Below are 22,765 nucleotides of genomic sequence, written 5' to 3' on the forward strand. Positions count from 1 at the left end.
TCCAAAGGGGTGAAGTTGCTTTAGCTTATCTTATCCATATAAGTTTCATGACAGTGAATGAGTCTTAATCATGGAGTATGTTTATGCGATTTGAGTTTTAAAGGGAAATAATAAGTTTCCAAGCAATTTTATAATTCTTAAGTTTTTTCTTTCATTCCAAAAATTAATTCGTGATCAAACTCCAGAATTATTAAGTGAACATGAAGAAAGGGTCATTATCTTCTCCATGCATGTGGCCATGGCCTTTCTCCGACATCTTTTATGAGTTCAAGCATCGACCACATTTATTGCTTTTTACTGAATCCTACTTTTGAGTTCTCATTGATGTTCTCTGCTTTGGGTTGTGGACAACAACTTCACTCTGCAATTTCCAGTCAGCTTAGAGAACTGAGTTCAATTCCATTATGCAAAAAAGACATGTGCAAACATTTTATGCCTATTTTCAAACCAAAAAGATTAGTAAAATATAATTTTACGACACTATATTTATGCATATTTCTTGAAATGTTTGTGTAAGATTTGTTAATTTTAAAGTCTAAGAAATGAAAATTGAACAAAATTCCTCACATGAGAAAACAAAACAGAGCATTGCTACTTAAATAGCATGTATAAGCTTTAAAGCCATTGTATTGACTGTGTTCCCTGGGAGCTATATGAGTAGAGTATTAAATTTTACATGTAGCAAGAATGGGCTTGGATCCGTTCAATATAACATATGTCCTTATTTCTATGTAATTATTTTTTCACTATTCATGCAAAGAAAAATATAAAATAAGTATCAATTAAAAATAATAATAATTAATATTCTCTTGAACTTCTAGGTGCAACAAATTAAAAGGATTTTCTTTTTATAAGAAACAGACAGAATAATAAAATTGTAAATAGCATATATATATATATATATATATATATAAAATAAGGGATTCATTTACACCCAATTTAAATTATATTAATTATACTTAATCTCAGTCATTTATTTTCTTAAATCTAACGGACCAATGAGTAAAACTTAAAAATTATTTAAGATTTCTATTTTTCTCTCATCATTTATTTCATTCACTAATTTGGTCCATTGGATTTAAGAAAATGAATGATTGAGATTGAGTGTAATTTAGTGTTGTTAAAACTGTATCGGTTATCAAATCGGTCAATGTACTAATATAGTGGTACAGTGGTTCAACCGATGATTCAGTAATTAAACTACATGCTAATTAATCCAGACATATCTCCTTATATTTATATATATTTAAACCTATAACAAAAAAATTCAAATAGGTAGATACTCAAATTTATAATCTGTATTCATAATCTACTCAAAATTCACATAAACAAACAACTTTAAGTCTTTAACAAATTCAAAGTCTAAATTACAAAATATATATCATTCCAAAAGTATCATTTCACAACTGCAAAATATAAATAAATACAAATTCACAACTCACTCTACAAAACAAATAAATTTGGAGTTTTAATATTTAACGGCAAGGAGTCAAAGTTGTCTCATATCGAGATTATATTTTTGCACCAAATCATATCTTCAGACAACACTATAAAATTATACAAATGTCACTGAGATTACACACTAATGTTAGGAACCAAAATATGTAATCTAAGTATATCTTGGAAGCATGTGTCTTGAAGTGTTGAAGAAGAGTTGAAAAAATGGGTCACTTTCTAATGAGTTTTTAAGTTTTTTTTGGAAAAAATATATGTATAAACCGGCCGGTTTACTCAAATATCGGTCGGTTCACTGGTCGGTTAGACGTCCGATTCGCCGGTTTTCTGGTCGAACCAGCCAGTACCATACAGTTTTTACATCATTAGTGTATCATATGAAAAAGTGAATGATAATTTGTTGTATTTTTATGTATTTAATAAAACTAGCTTGTAGATATGTAGCAATGAAGATAATTGAAAGTTTGTTGTGTAGCTAGATTATTAAATTGATTTAATATGTATATACTCACAGTGTAATAGTTTTTTACATTGTCAATAATCATTCATCATTGATTTGTTAATCATCATTGACTCTCAAACAAAAGTAATAGAAATCAATGGTGGATGATGAACTAGCAATATATAAATTTTAAACTCTTATTAAATTAGACTTGTTTGATAATACTAATTTTATACAGTGAGACTCTTCTCCATGAGAGAGAAATTATTTTCTCTTTAAGCTTTAAGAATAAAAATATAATCCCTCTTTAAATAAAAATGATACAATGTCAATATATGTTGTTTTTCCTTTCTTATTTTATAACATTTTTATCTCTATTACTAGATAGGAGTCTTACTCAATTTTATAACCATGTGAAATTTGAAAAGTAACTTAAAATACATTTAATGTTTATTTATTTCAGTGTTATAAAAATTGGTTTGTGCTGGCTGGTTTAACCAATAAACCGGCGAATCAGTCTCAATATCGGTACAGTACAGTAATTATACCGATCATACAATCATATTAGTTAAAATCGGCTAAAATTGGTCATACCAGCCGATTTTCAATTGAACTGTACTGGTCGTACCGACCATTTTTATTTAAAATTATTTTTTAATGAAATAGAATCTATTTATTTTTTATTGATTTTTCAACATTAATAATAATATATTATATTTTTATATCTAATTTCACCGGTATGCGGTTTAATTAATGAACCACTGATTGAACCGCTATACCATCATACTAGTACCCTAACTGGTTTGATAACCGACACGGTATTAACAACACTGATTTATTTAGTTATTTATTAATTAAATAATTATTAATTGGATTAATTAAATACATAAATAATTTAAAATCAAATTTTTAATTTTATATTTGGATATATAATATTTTTATTTATTTGAAGATAAGGTGGGACAACAAAAAATAATAGGGTTTTTAGTTAGGTAATTAATGTATTTTTTAAAATTTTAAAAGATAAAATTAGAAAATGAGTTATTGAAAGTTAATTTTACTTTCTAAACACTATTCCAAGTAATTTCTGAAGAATAATTAGTAATTTTTAAATGTTACTAGCTCCTTTTAAAAAGTATCAACTCTTTACAATTTTTTGTTTAACAAACAACTTGGACTAAGTCAAAAAACTACAAACTATATGGTTTTATGCTTCTCACTTCAGAAAGTATCTTTCCATACAACATTTTTTTGTATAATTAACCACCATAATTTTTTTGTATAATCAATATCTATTATTTTCACAACCAACTCCTACCACACAAAATTTCATAACACTTAAGCATATATAATTTTTCTATCTATAAACATGTGAGACTTGCTAATCCACCGATATGAGACTTTAGCTGGTAGGATTATGAGTACCTGTACAATGACATTTTCAACTACTCCATGTTTCATTCGATTCATTGGCAATTTGAAAATCATGTCAAACTGCTAGGGCACCATAAATACTTATGATAAAGTATGCAATGCTCATAAGCTTTCCTGCATACCCTGTAATTTTTTCAGGCAAACAATACAATTTTAGTCCATTTGTCTATTTTCCTACTTAATTGTACGATATGCCCACATGCTTTCATGAGTTATGATATTCTTCATCAATGAAGAGACAATTGCTTCAAAAAGTAAAGAAAAATACAATTTTCAATTATACATATATCCTTTTGATTATAATAAAATCACAGTTTTGTTGTTAAAAACAAGTGAAAAATATATATTTGCCTATCCATTAATGAAAATGATCCTTACTTTGCTTTCATATGTTATGTGGGCCACCTACAATCTTAATATTTACAAAAAATTCTTAAATTCAAATAAATTATGATATAATATAAATTGAGGACTCAAACAACTTGACATAATGTGATTTGTTTGAATTTTATATAACATGGTTTTTGTTTTCTCACTTCAAATTATTTGTTTAATTTCTTTTAATTTAATTATACAAACTTTTACTATTATTTATTAATTTATTATTTATCAATATCTGCATGTAACTTATTAGTCCATTTTAAAACGAGTGGGGATTACATCCAAAAATTAGAAGTAGACATGTACATGCCCATTTTGCTATTACTAACCATAAATGATTTTTCCCAAATTATGGATGGTTATCGTTGTATGTCTTAACAAACTTATACAAAATTAAATCAATAAGATATTTATCTAGTAGTGTAAGACTCTGTTTGATACTCGGGATAACTAAAAAGTAAAAAATTTGATTACTGATAGCAATACTTATCAAGATGATAATCACATATCTAAAAAAAATTAGTTTTTGACCCAAAGGTAAGAGACCACACTTGCCAATATAAAAAGTTCATACAAAACTAAAAGCCACATAAAAATTATCCAATTTAATTGTTAGCTGTAATTATTAACCTTTTAAAACCAACTAAGTTACCATAAACTATTCTAGTTAATGATGGCTCCACCTAAGTTTTCAACGAAGATCTACTACTGCTCGGTAGCACACAAAATGGTCCAGCTAATTAGTCAAAGATAATTATTACTATATCTTAAGCAAGGTAGGTTATCTGCGTAGCTATTACTAATACCAATTTATTAAATCGTCTTAATTACGGGTTTGAACATAGTTTGGAAGCATGAAAAGTATCTAATACTTGAAGTCCTGGAAGATCTCTATAATTTTAAAACTAGCTCACAAGGGTTCAAGTGAGGAGGGTAACTCAAGGAAAATGTAATTTCTTTCTATAATTCCCTCTTGTCAACCATCGTACTCTATTAATTAAGGATTAAGGATTAAGGATTATGGTTGTTTTGTCCTAAAAAGGATTAGGGTTATTTTGAGGAGGGCTAGACAAAGAATTAAACTATGATACCTATATCCTACTTCTACTACTACATATCCCCATCAATATTATTTGGTTGTTAATCAATCAAAGGGATTCACATATAGGTATGTCTTGCTCTCATTGCCCCATGAACATGTTGTACAAACTCTTGACATAAATTCCAACAAACTCTATGAACATTCTCCCATACAACTTTAAACATAATATAAACAAGGTAGCAGGTGTTAGAGCTAGTCAAGGGATGCTTAGTTTAGAGCAATATTACAAAACATGAGATAGACATTAAACCGGAAGATATTTATATTATATTTAATTGATTAAATTGTCTTGTCATATTGGATGATGTTATATATATAATTATCTAACTATATACAAAAATTTAGTTATATATAATTAACAATTATAAATAATTATATTCAAGGGACATATTTCCATTTTTGAAGTGAAATAAAACAAAATAATGGGTAATTTGTTTAAAAATTTAATTGAACGGTTTTGTTCTTTTGTCAAGTTATTCCATTTTAATAAAATTTAACATTATTAAACTATAATTTTTATAGTCCAAAGTAAATTAATTTCTCGTTCAAACTGTAATTTAAGATTGTTTACAAGTTTGATTAGTGATTGGATCTATCGAACCGTCTAGTGATTGGATCTAGCCCAATCCAAATAACATTGGTTTCGAGTGTACTGTTAGAGTGTAAAAACGAAACTATCAATAGCGTGTAAATTCAATTTTAACACACAAATTTCTTGTGACCGAGAAATGCATGAGTCTGATCGAGGTGAATGTGTGCACCAAATATGGGAAATGACCGTGCCAGTGTTTGTGCTTCTAAGTGCATTAGTGTTGCTTCTTGGCGCATCAATATTACTTTTATGCGCATCATATTCCTACATGGGGCATTTGGCTCATGTGAGGAATCAATTACTTGAGTCTTGGCTAATAAACCTACACATCAATTTCATCCATAAATTCAGTCATTTATTATTTCCATCCTTAGCTATCACTTTACGGCTGTGTTTACTTTATGTCCCGACAACTTATTGCTTTCATGCTCTAGCAACTTTACCCTCTGTTAACTGTTATTACTCCTTCCTCCTACTATATACAAGGCATTTATAGAAAGAAATTAATTAAAATTAGTTGTAATTATCACATTAAAAAAAATGTATTAACATTTTAAAATTAACCCTCCATACATTCATGAAAAAGTAAAATGTTCATTGTTATTTTAAAAATGTGACAGTAGTAGCCATTTTCCCGTTGGAACTTCTTTTATTAGTCAAGCTATTCTTAGTCATCATCATAAAACCCTGCTGCTTAGTGCTGAATATTAGTTATTTATTAGCGTCACAATGGAAAATATCCACAATCTTGTACAAATCTTTAGTTTTTGAAAGTTGGTTTGGTGGTGTTAGATTTAATTGATCTTTAGGAAAACCAAAAGGAGGTTTGATTCCTTTGATAGGGATAAGAGAAGATATCATTGAGTGTCAATTATAGAGTGTAATATTTATGTTCGTCGGTGTAAAGATTTATATACGATCATTATATAATTTATCATTTATTTAGATTACTCTAATGGTAGATTCCTTTGATAGGGATAAGAGAAGATATCATTGAGTGTCAATTATAGACTGTAATATTTATGTTCGTCGGTGTAAAGATTTATACACGATTATTATATAATTTATCATTTATTTAGATTACTCTAATGGTAGATGATACAATAACAGTGTATAAAATCATATACTATCAGTGCATACATATCTTTTTTCTATCGATTATATCAAAAAATCTTCTCTGTTTTTAGTAAAACTTGGCTCACCATGAAGGGGGCCAAGGATTGATGATGGAAATGTTGATGAGAATTGGACTCTGTTATTCTTAGCATGTGCTCTCTCCTCTTATCAACATTCTCATTCGTCTAGAATTCTTCCATTACTTATAATTGATTAGGGCTCAAACTATAAAAAGTTATGAATAATAATAATGATTCTCTAACTCCGTTGGAAGGCTTCCAAGAAAATAATATTTAACTTCACGCTTCTTTTTATAATTCCATCTCATTGAGCCCCAAATAGAACAGTTATCCTCAGAATCCGATGAAAATTACCATACCAAAGTCTAATAAGCTCCTTCCAAATAATAGGAGAGGACTAAAAAAAATGAGACATTGAAAATGATGCTGAAATGACATTGACGGTCAACAAGAACAACAACCTAAGTTTGACTAAGCTTTAGTGGATGAGAAAAATAATGTAGTAACACTTTATTAATTTTATATATTATTATATATTTATTATTGATATTTAATTGTTGTTGATTTTAAAAAAATAATTAAAATTAATGGTAAGTGATGAAATACATGTATAGTGTGAACACTCGTTTTTCCGCCACCAGGAAAACCCAAAACTCCTTTAAATATAATTAAATTCCAAAAAATGGTTTTCCAAAAAGAAATAAAAATTAGGTTCCACAAAAACCTATTATTTTTTATCAAAATAAAAGAAAAAACAAACTAAAATGGGCTTCTAGAAGCCTATGCACAAAAAGCCAAAAAATAATGAGAAAGATTATTTTGAAATTTTCGAAATTTAAATATTAAATAAATAAACAAACTATTTTTTATTGATTTTCTATTAATTTTCGATTTATTAAAATAAAAATAAATAAATAAAGACTTTATCCATTATAAGCTTCCTTTTATCTAAATTATGCCAATCACGCAGTGAAACGAGTCCGAGCTCCACTGCACCCGTCCACACAAAATCACCATACCCATAGGAACATAGGATCTCCTACCAACGTGACCACACTTCATCCTGTGCACCTTCCAAATCCACCAGTCAGAAATCGCCACGTTTCCATGCGGAACAAGTCCCCAAGCTTCCTCCAGTAGCCTTCTGCCACGTGTTCTTCATTTCTAGGCGAGTTACACACTAGTATAAGAGCAATCACAGTGATTGTTCTTAATGGTATATGAACCTTCTTATTCTCCATTGTGTCATTATAATTTCCTAACTTTTATTCTTAAATAACTATAATTATTGGTTGTTTTAACCAAAAGAAAGCAATGAGAGAGGTAGATAGTAAAAAATGTAGATATTGTGAGACCCAAATAAGACTAAGAATGATGTTTGTTATTTTGAGAAAAAAAGTAGATGTTGTTTTTATTTCATGAAGAGTTGTAATAAATTATAAAATAATATGTGAGATCCAAATAAAAATAAAAATATTGTTATCTATTGTGATGCTCTAAGCTCTCACACCCTAAAATTCAACCGTATTACAATCACGTGTGTTAATTTATTAAATTTTGTATATTACATGCTAATAGTAAATTTCCAAAATGAATTTGGCATAAATAATTCAATAACTATATTATATAGAAGTTTAATAATGACAATATATTATTAAATTTCCAAAATGAATTTGGCATAAATAACTCATTAACTATATTGTATAGAAGTTTAATAATGAAAATATATGAAAATATTCTTTTTTCTGTAAATAATAAAAAATATTATTTATAAAAATTTGAACATTTTTAATACAATAAAACATATCAAAAAATGATTAAAAATACTTTTTTAGAATGAAATAATTTTTGGGAGTTAATCAAAGATGGAGGGATACCAACTAAGGCTGACGAGTAAGGTATTAATATTTTCTCTATCCTGTAACTGACATCCGAACTTGAATATCAAAAAATATAAAGTCTAATATGATTGGGCTAAAAAAAATTCTACATTTTTTAGAATAAAATATAGTAATAACTCTAATAAGGTTTACAATGAAAAAAATTAAAGGTGAAATATGTATATATTTTTAAATGAGTGTATTGATTTTATATTCTTAATTTCTTACTAGATTTGGCTTAATTAATCGTGACTTGTTTTATGGCACAGTGTGCTAGACAACTTCCCAAAACCAACGTAAAGAACTAGAAATCACGAAAAGGAAGAGGATATGGACCTAATTTACTAAGCAATAAGTTACAGAAATAGCTTTTGCTTTTTATAAATAGCAGAGTTCAAAGAAAAGAGAGCACACTGTATCTTGCAGGTGGCTCTGTCATTTTGGTTGTTTCCTTCTTCCAAACATGACTTTCTCTCTTTTCTTCGCCACTTTTCTCTCTCTTTTCTTCACTCTTCTTCTTCATTGTAATGCATTCCCAACCCATTATCACAGTCCTCACCCTCACTTTGCCACTCATAACTACAAAGATGCTCTCACAAAATCTATACTCTTCTTTGAAGGCCAGAGGTCAGGGAAGCTTCCTTCTAACCAGAGAATGTCTTGGAGGAAGGACTCTGCTCTCTCTGATGGCTCAACCATGCATGTAAGTGCTTTTATTTTATATCACCTTTTAACTTTTTATTTGTATTTTTGGACGTTGGAATTTATTATATGGAAAATGATATATCCTATACTAATACTCGTACCCACAAGTGATATATGTCATAATGTGATAATTTATTTTTTAATGATTGATATATAAGTTATTTATTAATGATTGAGAATTAGTAGGGTGATTTAGTATGAGATGTAACATGACTCTTATTATATTTGTTTGTGAATGTGCAATGCAGGTTGATTTGGTTGGAGGGTACTATGATGCTGGTGACAATGTCAAGTTTGGTTTTCCTATGGCTTTTACTACTACTATGCTTTCTTGGAGTGTTATTGAGTTTGGTGGGTTAATGAAAAATGAGTTGCAGAATGCTAGAGAGGCTATTCGGTGGGGTACTGATTATCTTCTCAAAGCCACTGCTCATCCCAACACCATTTATGTTCAGGTTTCTTTTCTCTTCCCAAGATTCGCTTATTAATCTTGCATACTGTACTTTTAAGAATGTTTATTATGATAAATATATATAATAACAATAGTAGCAATAAACCACCAATAGTATACTCCAATGAGTCAGTTAATCTTAAAGAGAGTTTTATATAAAGTTATCTTAAAAAGTAATACATAATTACATATAATATATTATATGTATTTTTTTACTAATATCAATCTTTAGCTAAGTTACAGGTACATGAACTTTGTTTCTAGTAACTGTGTTTCTAAGCTGAACTTTTCCCTAGTGTATTTACTTTTCATAAGGGAGAAAAAAAATTGATTTTGGGTTTGGTTTTTGCAGGTGGGAGAGGCTACAAAGGACCATGCTTGTTGGGAGAGACCAGAGGACATGGACACTCCAAGAAGTGTGTTCAAGATAGATGCAAATAATCCTGGTTCAGAAGTGGCTGCGGAAACTGCTGCAGCTCTTGCAGCCGCTTCTCTTGTTTTCAGAAGAAGTGACCCCACTTACTCCAAACTTTTACTCAGCAGGGCTATCAGGGTAAGCCTTTTGTTCAAAAGGGAAGAACAAAATTGTATTTTTGATACTATATATTTGCATTTACTAGTAAATAAATCTTAGGCTGTGTTTTGGTTTCTGGGTATAGGTCTTTCAGTTTGCTGATAAATACAGAGGAACCTACAGCAATGTCTTGAAGACTATTGTGTGTCCCTTCTATTGTGATTACTCTGGTTATCAGGTAAAGTTTCAATTGTTCCATATGCCCAATTGAGATGCTTTTCTTCTAGTTAGTGGAAACCATAAATAAATTTTTACCTTGATAATATGGTAGGATGAGCTATTGTGGGGTGCTGCTTGGCTGCATAAGGCTACCAAAAATCCATTGTACCTAAACTACATTCAAGTTAATGGAAAGATACTTGGAGCTGCTGATTTTGACAATACCTTTGGGTGGGATAACAAGCATGTTGGAGCAAGGATACTTCTTTCCAAGGTTCACTTTCAACACCATTTTTCTATTTTTGTTTACTCCAAAACTAGTAACAAAAAATGTTTTAGTTAAACTTATGATTTTAGTTGTTAATGGTTTGTTCATACACATAATTGTGTTAATATGATGTCATAATGTTATTTGATCTATATATAGGAACATGCATAATAAGTAATAAGAGAGGAATAAATTATTGTTGTTGTAATTAACCTTATGTTTTGTGCTCTTGATTTTAGGAATTCCTTATTGAAAAGGTACAATCCTTGCGTGATTACAAGGGTCATGCAGACAATTTCGTTTGTTCTCTAATTCCTGGAGCATCTTTCTCTTCTACCCAATATACCCCTGGTGAGGTCCCTTTATTTTTCTTATCCTTCACTTCAAGTGTGGTCCAATGTGTATAATAACGGTTACTTAAGGTTTTTGACACTTGAAAAACTTCGCAGGTGGACTATTGTTCAAGATGAGTGATAGCAACATGCAGTATGTAACGTCCACCTCCTTCCTATTGTTAACATATGCCAAATATTTGACCGCATCCCATATGAAAGTAAACTGTGGTGGAACCACAGTAACCCCAAGGACACTCATAACAATTGCCAAGAAACAGGTACTATAAAAATCACCACTTATAGTATAAACTTGGACAAAATTGCTTTTTAGGTGTTTGTGATGCTGTTACTTTAATAAAAACATTATGTGTAACATGTTATGTTTTCATAATGTTACACCTTACATGTATGTTTTAGTGTGATGTAATTATGTAATTGAAATGTTCTTATATTTTTTTTCTTGATAATTGAATTTGTTTTTTGAATATTTAGGTGGATTACTTGCTAGGAGACAATCCTTTGAGGATGTCCTACATGGTGGGGTATGGTCCAAGGTACCCAAGAAGGATACACCACAGGGGTTCATCTCTACCGTCCATTGCAGTACACCCTGAGAAGATCCAATGTTCAGCAGGCTTCAGTGTAATGAACTCACAATCCCCCAATCCTAATATTCTAGTTGGTGCAGTTGTTGGTGGACCTGACCTGCATGATAGGTTCCCAGATGAACGGTCAGATTATGAGCAATCAGAGCCAGCAACTTATATTAATGCACCCCTTGTGGGATCATTGACTTATCTTGCACACTCATTTGGTCAACTATAAGGGCTAGTGTTGTAGTAGTATCTCCAACTTGTTATGTATCTCATGTTTTAATTGTTACTAATTTGGGTACTCATTTTCGCCACCCTTTAATTAAGCCTCAGTATTACAAGTTTAGCTTACTATTTGAGGTAATTTTGGTGCCACAAATGGCACAAGTTTGTGTGTAAGGTAATGGGCTAATGGCTATATATGCATGTCAGGGTTGTCAGAAGTAGAACTGCAAGTCTTTTTCATAAAGGTTGTCTAACTTCTTCAAAATTGCAACAAAACAAAACTTCAATGCCCCTATGGCACCAGAAAACATTCCTCTTATATGTGTCATACATGACTGACCAATGGATAAATACAGGTACTAGTATAGTTAGGCTTTCAAGTTTCAACAACTCTGCAGTACTGAGCAAGATTACCAAAAAAAACCCTTAACTGAATGAACTAAGGTTAGGTGAACACCCCAACACACTAAAGAAATATTGGATACCCACTAAATTATTATCCATTTGTCACTAATGGATCTCATTAAACCTCTATTAATAGAACTTAGTTTATTCTTCATAATAAGGTTAGTTCATTCTTCTTAATAAGGTAATTGTTTTTCATCAGTGAGAAAGAGAATAATATATATTAGTTGTACAATAGATTTGTGCTACATTCCAAAAGGCCATATAGTTCATTAGGCCTTTTCTTTGTGTAGAAGCGGGGGAGGGGTATTAAACAAAGAGACAAAATATCTCTTGGTATAAAGAAATAAGTTATCTTCTCCCGCCACTAAAATAATGACATGTGTCATATTTAATTATTTTTTTAAAAAATATTTCTAAAACTAGGCAACACCGTACACATATCATATTTTTAGAAGAAATAAATTATCTCATATATCATTGGATAATTTATTCTCTTAAACAAAAGTAACAGTGCAATTCCGATTTTTTAAGATTAAAGGTTAGAAAAAATCTTTTTAATACAGGCAAAATCTCTTTGCTTGAAATCATAATGCTTATATCTACAATCTAGTGATCCTCACTATGTTTGAGACTTGGACCTTTCTTTTTACAAGAGTAGTTATTTTTCCGCCATTTTATTCCATTTTCTTGTTTTAACAATCCTTGAAACTCCCCCTTAAAAAATACAATGGTATAAACTTTCATCCAATGATAATTATCTGAAACAACTAGTACAAAAATCTTGGACTAAAAATCCTTGCAGGTTTACTTTTCATATAAAAAAGATTGGTAACTGTTACTCATAGTAAAACAAAATTGGAAGCAGAATTTCATCTGCATTATAAGCCTACTGTACTCTAGAAGAACTTCATTACATTATTTAAGACTATATCTGAATTCCAAAATCACCCCTTTGTTAAATACGTAGTTATTGACTGCTGAGAGCCTGAGACACCAGTTGCGCAGTTAATTTGCATCATCCTTTTCCTTTGCTAGTGGAACAGATTTTGCCTGGAACAAATTGTAGCACAAAAGTTGAAGTTAGTAACATCTTTCTTTTATTTCTCTTACACTAGACATTAGTTAGCATTGAACATAAATATGGTAAATTTATAAACCTGATGCATTGCAATCATATCCTGAAACTAACAGGTGAATAAAAATTATATCACTCACCAAATCACGGAATTTAAGGATGTAGAACATCTCAAGATATCGGCGAGTTTCGCGCCTCTCTAATTTGGAGACATACTTCCAGAAACTATAAACTCCCGCCAAGGTTAAAAGCCTTTCTGAATAGATCTTCCATGTGTACCTAAATATTGTTTGCATAGTGTAAGTATCACTAAAAAAACTACCATTTTTATGAGCAAAATTTCATACCTTTCCAAAATTCTTTTGAGACCAGCATCAGATATTCTATTCCAATGGCTTGGATCCTCCTTGCATTTTTCGAAGAATTCAACCAATAGGTCAGAAGCTTGATCAGGATGATAAGGATCAATATGAAATCCTGATCTGCCGTGCTTGATAATCTCGGCCGGACCACCGTGGCATGTAGCAAATGTGGGGAGGCCACAAGTCATAGACTCAACAACAGTTAGCCCAAAAGCTTCATAGAATGCAGGCTGTTGTAGTAAGAAAGTTAGAGTTGCAAATGATGCATGAAGGGTCAATCAAACAGTGAAGACACATTGGTAAATACATACCTGAATGAAAGCACCTTTTGTGTCACATATATAGCGATACAACTCACCGTTACGTGCTCTATTTGTTTGTGAAACAACCCATCGAAAATCACCATCTAAATTATATGTTTTTATGAGGTCATGCATCTTCTCAATTTCTGAAATTTCTTCTCTGTCCTTGGACTTGCTTACATCAATGTTGCCAGCTACTACAACAAGGTTGACCATTTCCCTCAACTTGCTGCTCTTAGCATAGCATTCTACCAACCCGGATATGTTTTTCACCCGGTCCAGCCTTGCCATCGAAAAAATTATGGGCTTTGATCGGTCATTCAGTGTACCACTGCCACCATAGGAACAAAATATCAACTTGTGAACTATATACTACAGCATAAGTGTTTTACTTTGTAATAGCCACATATTCGAAAAAGGATTGTAACATAGAAACATGAAGTTATCCTCAGACCTATGAGTTCTGGAGAATTGGATCCTTTCTGGAAGTAAACAACACAAATTGAAAATTTATTCAATTGAAATAGACTCACATGCATTCATCAGTCTGCTCATGATCATATAATAGCTTTTCAATTGAACCATGCAGAGATGTTAGTCTTTTCTGAGTTTCAGAGTAGGGGAAATATATGGACATATCTGCTCCTGGAGAGACAATATTGAACTTCGGGTCAAAAACATCAATGCCATGGACAACCCTATAGAGACCAGGAAGAGTAAAAGCAGTATGGCTCTCATACTGGCCAACAGTATTTTTCCTGAGAAACATAACACCCAAAAAATGACCTGATTATTATCATAACTGAATGCCAAAATAAAAACAAAAATCATATGAAAGAAAATAAGAAATGGGAAATGCAAGTTAGTACTAATGATTGGTTATTAAAAGAGGTTGCTTAAGAAATATGGTGACTATCACATATTCCTTTCAGAGCTATATCCAACATTATATACAAAGGAATAGGTATCTTTAGTATCATTAATAAAATAGCCAAGTCAAATTCACAGTCATCTACAAAATCTATGCGTCTCGAGACAGCTACTTATGTTACACTGAACACAGGAATTAGTTTCTTGGTACAATCACAGGATACCTGCAGATGCAATGCCAAATGCATAGAGGGGGTTCTGGAAATAGCAGCTAACATCGTCTAAGATACATGCAAATAAGCCATTTTCTGTGCATGTATTTTTTAAACAATATGCAATTACTTACATGATAATCTAATCTCCAAAATAAATAGACACAAGTAAATGATAATGTAAACTCCAAAATAAACAGATATGAGTTTGCATAAGATATGAAAGGTTGAAGTTACACAATGGATAAATTAACAAGCGAATTCGATGGGAAAAAGGCATGAGCCAGAATGACAAGTGAAATATTACAAACCATTGAGTATGCTGTATATCATGAAGAAGAACTTACGTTCCTGCAATCTCTTGGTATGTGCTGGTGATGATGAAATCAGCATTATTCATGGCTATTAGGTCAGCAGTAAACTGACATGAAAAATGATATTTATCATCGAATGTCTTCCAATATATATCCGAATCTGGATATTTTGTTTTCTCCAACGCATGTGCAATTGTGCACTATAAACATAAACATATAAATCTAGTAAGTTGCAATGTAAAGATAAGACGAGCTTTACATTTTTATGGTTTATGGAGAAGTAAGAAGAAGAGAGAAGGACCTGTGTCACTCCCATTTTATAAGCTAGTAAAGATGCAACTAGATTCCCATCACTGTAGTTTCCAATGATGAAATCAGGATAACCCTGTAACTCAGCAGTAATTTCACCGGCAACATCCTGTGGTATAAATAACTATCAATATTAAAATCGAACGATTAACACATCTAACATAAATTATGTCATTATTAAAAATCATTACACATGTGTAAACTATGCTAAGAGATCATCGAATCCTAAATAATAGTTAATAATCAAGGGAATAGTTCAACCTATACATGCTGACAAACATTTACCTCTGCAAAAGTCTCCAAGTAAGGCCATACATCAAACCTTGAGATCCATTGACGAAGAATACCCTTTTCAGATCTGAAAGGAACTCGCAAAATATGGGTGTATGTTGTACCACTGACTTTTTCTATCCGTTGGTTGCAAGTAGTCCCTTTTGCATCAGGTATTAACCTGGTAACCTTCAGAAAGACAAATAAGTTAAATTTGAGTTGAACTGAAAAAATAATCAACTACAGAACAACCTTGTCAAAATTGAAGAAACTTGCCTAAGAAGTTACACTTACAATTAGAATTCTAGGAGTGAAATGAAGTCCTTGTTTCTGGATCCGGAGGACCATCTCGTTCTCAAGGGCACGCACTTGGTCAAGTATATAAACTACCTGCAGATAAAAACCTTACATGTAAGATGGTGTTCATACATACTATATATGAATACAAACCAATGTTAGAGGCAAATTGAAAGATCATGACAAGTGAAGAGGGTCGATAAATAAAATGTACATATCCAGCTCAAATATCCTTAAGGCAAGTATAAGAAATAAGGATGATACCTGTCCACCAGTATCAGGCAAACCAAGGACATTGGCTTGGCCAAAGTAGCCATGAGGAGATAATATAACAACATTAAACATCATTGGTACTCTCCCGAGAAAAGTCTCGAGTGTAGAAGGATCAGGAGCCTGAAGAAGGTCTTGGAGCAGATGCATCATCTCCAATACCAGTGCAGCTGTATCACCCCAACCTCTCTCAAAACCCATTCCTTGTAACCTACACCCGAAGAAGAGTCAAAGAATAAAACATTCGGCTGTGACATTCTATAATAATACTGACATCATCATTCATGCTAAAGGTAGATATGTGAAATGATCATTAAAGGTAAGCTTACATATATTCAAACTCAAAATAGAGTGTATCAGGTGGAAGCTTAGTAAGATGCTCCTCAGCCTTTGCCAATGCAGATTGAAGTTTAGGAATGCTTTGGATACGGTCATTTAACATTAGTGCCTGCATCAAAATCATATAGGGGGGAATATTGACTGTCCCTATAATTGTCATACCAAAAAACTTCTAAAATAGAAATATAACAGTAGTTTGGTTCATAATGTGTTTTCATGTTCAGTTGATATGCTTTCAATAATAATTATGAAGGTGTCACATGCAGGTTATGGTGGATACAAGAAACAAAATAAAAATAAGGTGGAGTTGTTGTAATGATTACTGAAAACATATCAAGAAAGAAAATGCAGGGACAAGTTACATTTTTTGAAACTATGCTGTCATCATCTAGTATAATGACTGTTACAAGTAAAAGTGCATAGCACAGCAAACTTACATGGCCTTTATATTTGTGAGCTCGGAGGAAATCAAGAATTGGATCCAAGGAATCTTTGTTGCGGAACATAATTGAAGACAGGTGGCGATTGAGAAACTGAACACCATTGCCAATGGATGATGAGCGGGTTGGGAAAGGAAACGAGGCATTGAATGGCTCAAAATCAAGCTCCAACACAAAATGGTCGTTAATCCTATTGTTTAACACAAAACAATATCAGTAAGTACAATAGCCATGGAATTAGAGTACAAGGTCAGAGAGTTTATTACTTATAGTAAAAGCTAAGCGATAATTTTCTTACGATTCATCTATAAGTTGTTCTTTGAAGCGGAGATATTCAGAAATGTGTAATTGTTCCACACTGAGTTCAAAGACATTTACACGGACATATTCCCAAACACCGGGTCTTGGACGAACTGCTATTACCACAAAAGGAGGCAAAACAATGGCTTCCTGTCAATAAAATAATGCTACAAATTATAGTCAAGTATTTATTTTTCATATGCTAAGTAACTTGCTTAAATATGCAAGTTTCAAATCTTATGGTAAACAACACTACCTGCACAGCAAACAACACCATTGAGCTAGACTTTCCCCTTTTATCTTAACATTCAGCAGTCTATTTTATAAGATACAATTTTATTTCTTTCTTTTCCAAAGCTTTGACTAACCAGTTATATCAAAAGAAAAAGGAAAATTACAAAAGTGGTGACTCCATACCAGACTAGTTTGCAGCATTAGCATAGAGGTTGATGAGCAAGAAATAGTTTTTTCATTAGGTAAACTACATAAATAACTATGACATGCATTATATTTTTCCCAAGTTTGAAAAGATGAAAATTTCCTATCAATCCGTTAGTTACTCAGCAATTCCAGTAATAAGCATCTTTAAAACCTTTTTTTGTACAACATATTTGTAGATTCTTGAACTTGTAAACATTTTATAACATGTGGAGGGATTAACTTAAAGCATAAGAATGGGAAATTCTCAGGCTGACAAAATTATCATATCTTGTCCAGCCTTACTGTAATAGGCGCACAATTAACTCACCTGTGCGGATTTGATAATTTCGCCAAAGGGGCCCTCTATAAGATCCTTAGTAGCTTCATCCTGACCAAGGATATTTTGCATCTCATCAACCAAAACATTGGGTTGCAACATCCCTTTCCCCTGCTCTACATATCTTCAAATATCAAATACAATAAGCAACCACAATCAAGCCCTTAATCTCCATTTGAGCCAACTATATATATAGATCGAAAGAAGTCATAATACCGTACAATAATGACAAAACATTTATCCTTAAATCTATCCTAATCATTTCCCCTATTATTTTTGAACAATGACATGTTGTCCCAAACTATATCCCAAAACATGTTCTACACTCATCACAACGAAACAAAAACAGAAAAAATAATGAATAAAATAGACATGAGATATTTACAGTGTTACGAGACAGACTTTGGGATATCTTCAGGTCATTTTTTCATTATTTTTATAGGCATCCCTCTTACTCTACGAAAATTGGATGAATGGGGTGATGAATAACTCAACAAAACCTGGAGAGAAGAGAAACTAGTTCGTTACGGTGATCAGACAGGACACTCTCCACTCGGTCTCTGATACTGGGAAGTCGACCAAGCGCAGGCTGCGACATGTTGATAATAATATAGTGTATACAGAAAACTCTTCTTCAACTTTGTCACAGTAGTAATGGGATGTTAAAGTGTTAATATATATTGATGATATAGGAAGAAGATGGATGAGAAAACTAAATATAGTTTAGCTACATTAAGGTTGATGTCGTGTTCATCATTAAGTAACATGCACATTTCCACGGTACGATGTGGATGTCACTGACATTTTCAACGCCCAGTATTTTCTAGCTTAAGACATGAAAAATATATTATCGGTTAAGCGTTTTTCGTTCAGTTTTGTGAATCACCATATATTTTTATTTATATGCCATATCTCATTAGTATTTGTACCATATCAGGTTTCATACTTTTAATAAAATTTAGATGGAATTTGATTTGAAGGTTTACTTATATAGGTTGGCTTCACCCCACTATAAATGTGTTTATAAAGTAGATTGTCAATGAGTTTTCCTGATGGATTCTAACTTACGTCCTCTATTAAACAGATTATTTTTTCTTTAACAACTGAACCAACAGTCTTCATATTAAGCCATAAAACTTATAATGAAAGATTGAGTTCTAAATTTGATTTATATTATATGTACAACATAATTTCAAACTTTTATTTTCATAGATAAAGTTATCTCACAGTAACAATGGACAGTTTATTGATATGCATAAAAAGTTATGTATACACATAATTCTGAAGAGTTGACCACCCTGAAAAAATTCTAGAAGAGTTTTTTTTTAGGCCAATGGCTTTTCTATAGAATTTAAAGATGCAATCCAAATTTCACGGTCTACCTATCAACAATGTTGTGAAATCCGAGTTCGACGTCAAACTAAAAAAGATCCCATATGAGGTTTAACCGGTTCAAACGGTTAAACCGTCCAGTCGGGTCGGATGATTTATATATAATTAATAAATTTATCAATAAATATATAATTATATATAAATGTAAAATTTTATATAATTAATAATTATGGATAATTATATTGAAAAATATATCTCAATATGTTTGTATCGGAGTAAAACAAATGATTAGAGCGATATTCCGTTTTTTTTTAATTTTAAGTAAAATGATTGGTTTCCTTCTCGGGTTATTCCAATTTAACTGGATTTAACACAGCCGAACCGAATTTTCCGAGTTCAAAGTGATTTAACTCTTATTCGCTTAAGACTCCAAACCAAAGTTATTTTCAAATTTGATCAGTGGTCAAACTAGTCCAACCATCTAGTATGGTCTATCTAATTCTCATAATACTATGTACCAAGTTTGGGAGAAAAAAATTAATACCTATATTAAGGGGTGGATAATATTATTTTAAAACAATGTTTTTAAGCCACATTCAACCGTGAAATGGAATAAGTTATTTTTGGCCAACGTGTAAAACAATGTTTCATAAGCTTTTCAATTTAAAAATATTATTTTAAAAAAATTCAAAAATTAGACATGACAATTTTTATATGTAGGACCCTCTAGCACATACCACGTCAAATACTTAACATGTTATACGAGTAAATTTGTTATAATTAACAAAGTTGAGATGATAAAATGACTAACATGACACATGACTCGACATTAAATTTGTTAGAAATGAAAAAGTCACTTAAAAAATTTTAGGGACATACCCATGAAAAAAGATAAAAACCAATATGGATAATAATTACTCTTTTAAATATGAAAAATATCAATTAAAAATGAATTAAAATTATAATGAAATTTATAGTTTAAAAATATAATTTCTTTTTAGGTATAAAACATTTTTTCCTATATTTTCTTTTACGTGGGGATATTCTTATTCAAGGATAATATCACATTTTTATTTCTGTGATGACTTTCTATCCAATTATCCAACCAAAAACCAAGAGAAGAAAATGCAACTTTTTCTTCATTTTCTTTGATTCTTCTTTTTTACTGAACATAAATCTATTTTTTTTATTTGTCTTTCTCCTCACTCTCTTCTCATCTCTTTCTCTCTTCTTGTTTCATTGCACCAAGCCACCAACAACAGAACACCATGTCACTGTCTGAAAGCTATCACCTTTTCAATAACCATTTCTTAATTCTTTCTTATTCTAATATTCTGATACCTCACCCTTTTGCTTATTTTCAATGAGATTCCTCTGCTTCAACTCTCAATACAAATATCATCATCATCTGCTTTTTCCATGTCAGGTATGTATGTCATCATCATCTGCTTTTTCCTGTTCTATGTTCATCCCTGTCTTATGTTCCAAAGGGAAGAAGAAACTACTATAATTTTGTAAGTTTTCTCAGGTTTCCCTTTTTAATCGGAGTTCTTTGCATTTGGAATTGTGTGAATGATTCATAATGTTGACTATCTTATACATTTTTTTCTTCTAAATAACTTTCTGCTTGTTACTCTGAGCTATAACATCGTTATAATTTCGAGATGACTAGCGTATAAATGATGTGGCATGTTACTATTCTATGTCAAATACCAATTAGGCATATTATCCAACATAATTTTGTAACCATGTTATAGCTGATTGTAACGAAGAGACACTCATGTAAAAACTTCTCTAATGACTTGTTTGAAAGGAAAAAGTGCTGATACCAAAATAAAAATCAGTGCAAAGTTGCAAACTATAGAGATTAGAGACCAAAATGTTACTTTAATCTAAAACAGTAAAACACATTTAGTTGCTTTCTTGGATTATAGCATGCGACTTATTAAACTCAGCAACTAGAAATATATTCAATTTGTGAAATGAATTTGAGTTTTTAAATACATGATAATATATTATCAGATTTATGGTAGTATGCACCTAATTTTACCCATCTTAGGATTCTGAGATTTCGGATGGAGAAATTAATTAGTAATAGTTCATTTCCTTTTGTTACTTTATTTATTGGGTCTGTGATTTACAGTTTGCTGAGATGACCCTAGTTTCCAGCTCTTCATATAAGTCAAATAGTCACGTCTGTGTTCTTCTCGTGTTGTTTGTGTTACTCAAATGTTATCACATTACTGATTAAAATATCTGTCAATCTTGTATTGACAGAGATGTGAAGCCTTTACAATAGTAAGTTCATATTCAGATGAAGTGCTTGATATCATACAATGGAAAATTTAGTCAGTTGGTGCACTTTGACCGAAAAATTACGGTCTTGGTGCACCTTTTGAAAATATTATGAAGTAGGTGTAGTTTTCACCTAAATCGGCAACCCTGTTGCCGATTTCAAATAAATTAATTTTTTTTATTCGACTCCCCCCTAAATCAGCAATGGGGGGAGTTTTACATATATATTTTTTTTTAAATTTAACCCCCCTAACTCGGCAATGGGGGAGTTTTACAAATTTTAAGTTTTTTTTTAATTTCTCCCCCAAAATAGGACATGTAATATATATTTATTTAAAATATTTAAAAAATGTAATTCTATTAAGACAGAAACCATTAATACTTTATTCAAAGAGTAGTATTTAAGAACTTGAATCATCTTCAACGACAACCTCATCATCAGTATGTTGCATACCAAAAATATTTGTAGACGGCATAGTAGGACGATAATATTGTTGAGGATCATATGCCGAGAATGGTGTAGTTGAACTAGTAGCAAACATTGTTGGTATTGGGTTTTGAGAACTTGATGAGAAATAATTGTATGGGGAATCATAATTTGAAAACCCTTGTTGTTGAGTAAATGATGAAGTGTGTCCTTGATAATGACTATCCACCGGAGTTTGTTGTGGAGAGTTAGTTTCCGGTATATCATAATGATGAGTAGGAGGAGCATCGTCAATGTGGGTTGAGTATGCATTGGGGTATAGTTCAGCCAATGCTCCCATCATTTCATGTCCCGATAAGAAGACGTCATACAAAGATTGTGTGAGATTAATAAGTGAAGCTGGAGGACGACTCTGATCACAAATTCTTTTTGCAAAAGTGTACTGAAAAAATTA

At 31.4% G+C, this 22,765-nt stretch overlaps 2 protein-coding genes across 2 annotated transcripts; one reads left to right on the forward strand and one right to left on the reverse strand.

Moving 5' to 3' along the window:
• LOC109335021 (endoglucanase 17-like) lies at positions 8,738-12,074 on the forward strand. The gene is made up of 8 exons (XM_019571056.1): positions 8,738-9,125; positions 9,376-9,582; positions 9,931-10,131; positions 10,238-10,330; positions 10,424-10,585; positions 10,819-10,930; positions 11,029-11,192; positions 11,407-12,074. The coding sequence occupies exons 1-8, from the start codon at positions 8,886-8,888 to the stop codon at positions 11,737-11,739; spliced, it is 1,512 nt and encodes a 503-aa protein (XP_019426601.1). The 5' UTR covers positions 8,738-8,885; the 3' UTR covers positions 11,740-12,074.
• LOC109335230 (sucrose synthase 2-like) lies at positions 12,907-18,894 on the reverse strand. Its single transcript, XM_019571345.1, has 15 exons — positions 18,758-18,894; positions 18,249-18,381; positions 17,499-17,650; positions 17,198-17,390; positions 16,751-16,869; positions 16,416-16,632; positions 16,149-16,244; positions 15,870-16,043; positions 15,577-15,693; positions 15,309-15,475; positions 14,413-14,637; positions 13,889-14,210; positions 13,563-13,807; positions 13,356-13,494; positions 12,907-13,190 (listed from the first exon to the last, which is right to left on the reverse strand). Exons 1-15 carry the CDS (start codon positions 18,853-18,855, stop codon positions 13,146-13,148), a joined length of 2,442 nt encoding a protein of 813 aa, XP_019426890.1. The 5' UTR covers positions 18,856-18,894; the 3' UTR covers positions 12,907-13,145.

This window comes from Lupinus angustifolius, chromosome LG20, assembly GCF_001865875.1.
Source record: "Lupinus angustifolius cultivar Tanjil chromosome LG20, LupAngTanjil_v1.0, whole genome shotgun sequence".
NCBI lineage: Eukaryota > Viridiplantae > Streptophyta > Magnoliopsida > Fabales > Fabaceae > Lupinus > Lupinus angustifolius.

What these genes read in the sequence shown, in the direction of transcription:
- LOC109335230 (XM_019571345.1), bottom strand. Translation starts at nt 18,855, where the DNA reads ATGTCGCAGCCTGCGCTTGGTCGACTTCCCAGTATCAGAGACCGAGTG. An exon ending in GAACAACTTATAGATGAATC is followed by an intron (nt 17,391 to 17,498) that starts GTAAGAAAATTA and finishes GTTAAACAATAG; the next exon opens with GATTAACGACCATTTTGTGT. An exon ending in CTCAAAAGAATTTTGGAAAG is followed by an intron (nt 13,495 to 13,562) that starts GTATGAAATTTT and finishes AACAATATTTAG; the next exon opens with GTACACATGGAAGATCTATT.
- LOC109335021 (XM_019571056.1), top strand. Translation starts at nt 8,886, where the DNA reads ATGACTTTCTCTCTTTTCTTCGCCACTTTTCTCTCTCTTTTCTTCACT. An exon ending in GTGATTACTCTGGTTATCAG is followed by an intron (nt 10,331 to 10,423) that starts GTAAAGTTTCAA and finishes ATAATATGGTAG; the next exon opens with GATGAGCTATTGTGGGGTGC. An exon ending in TTCTACCCAATATACCCCTG is followed by an intron (nt 10,931 to 11,028) that starts GTGAGGTCCCTT and finishes AAAACTTCGCAG; the next exon opens with GTGGACTATTGTTCAAGATG.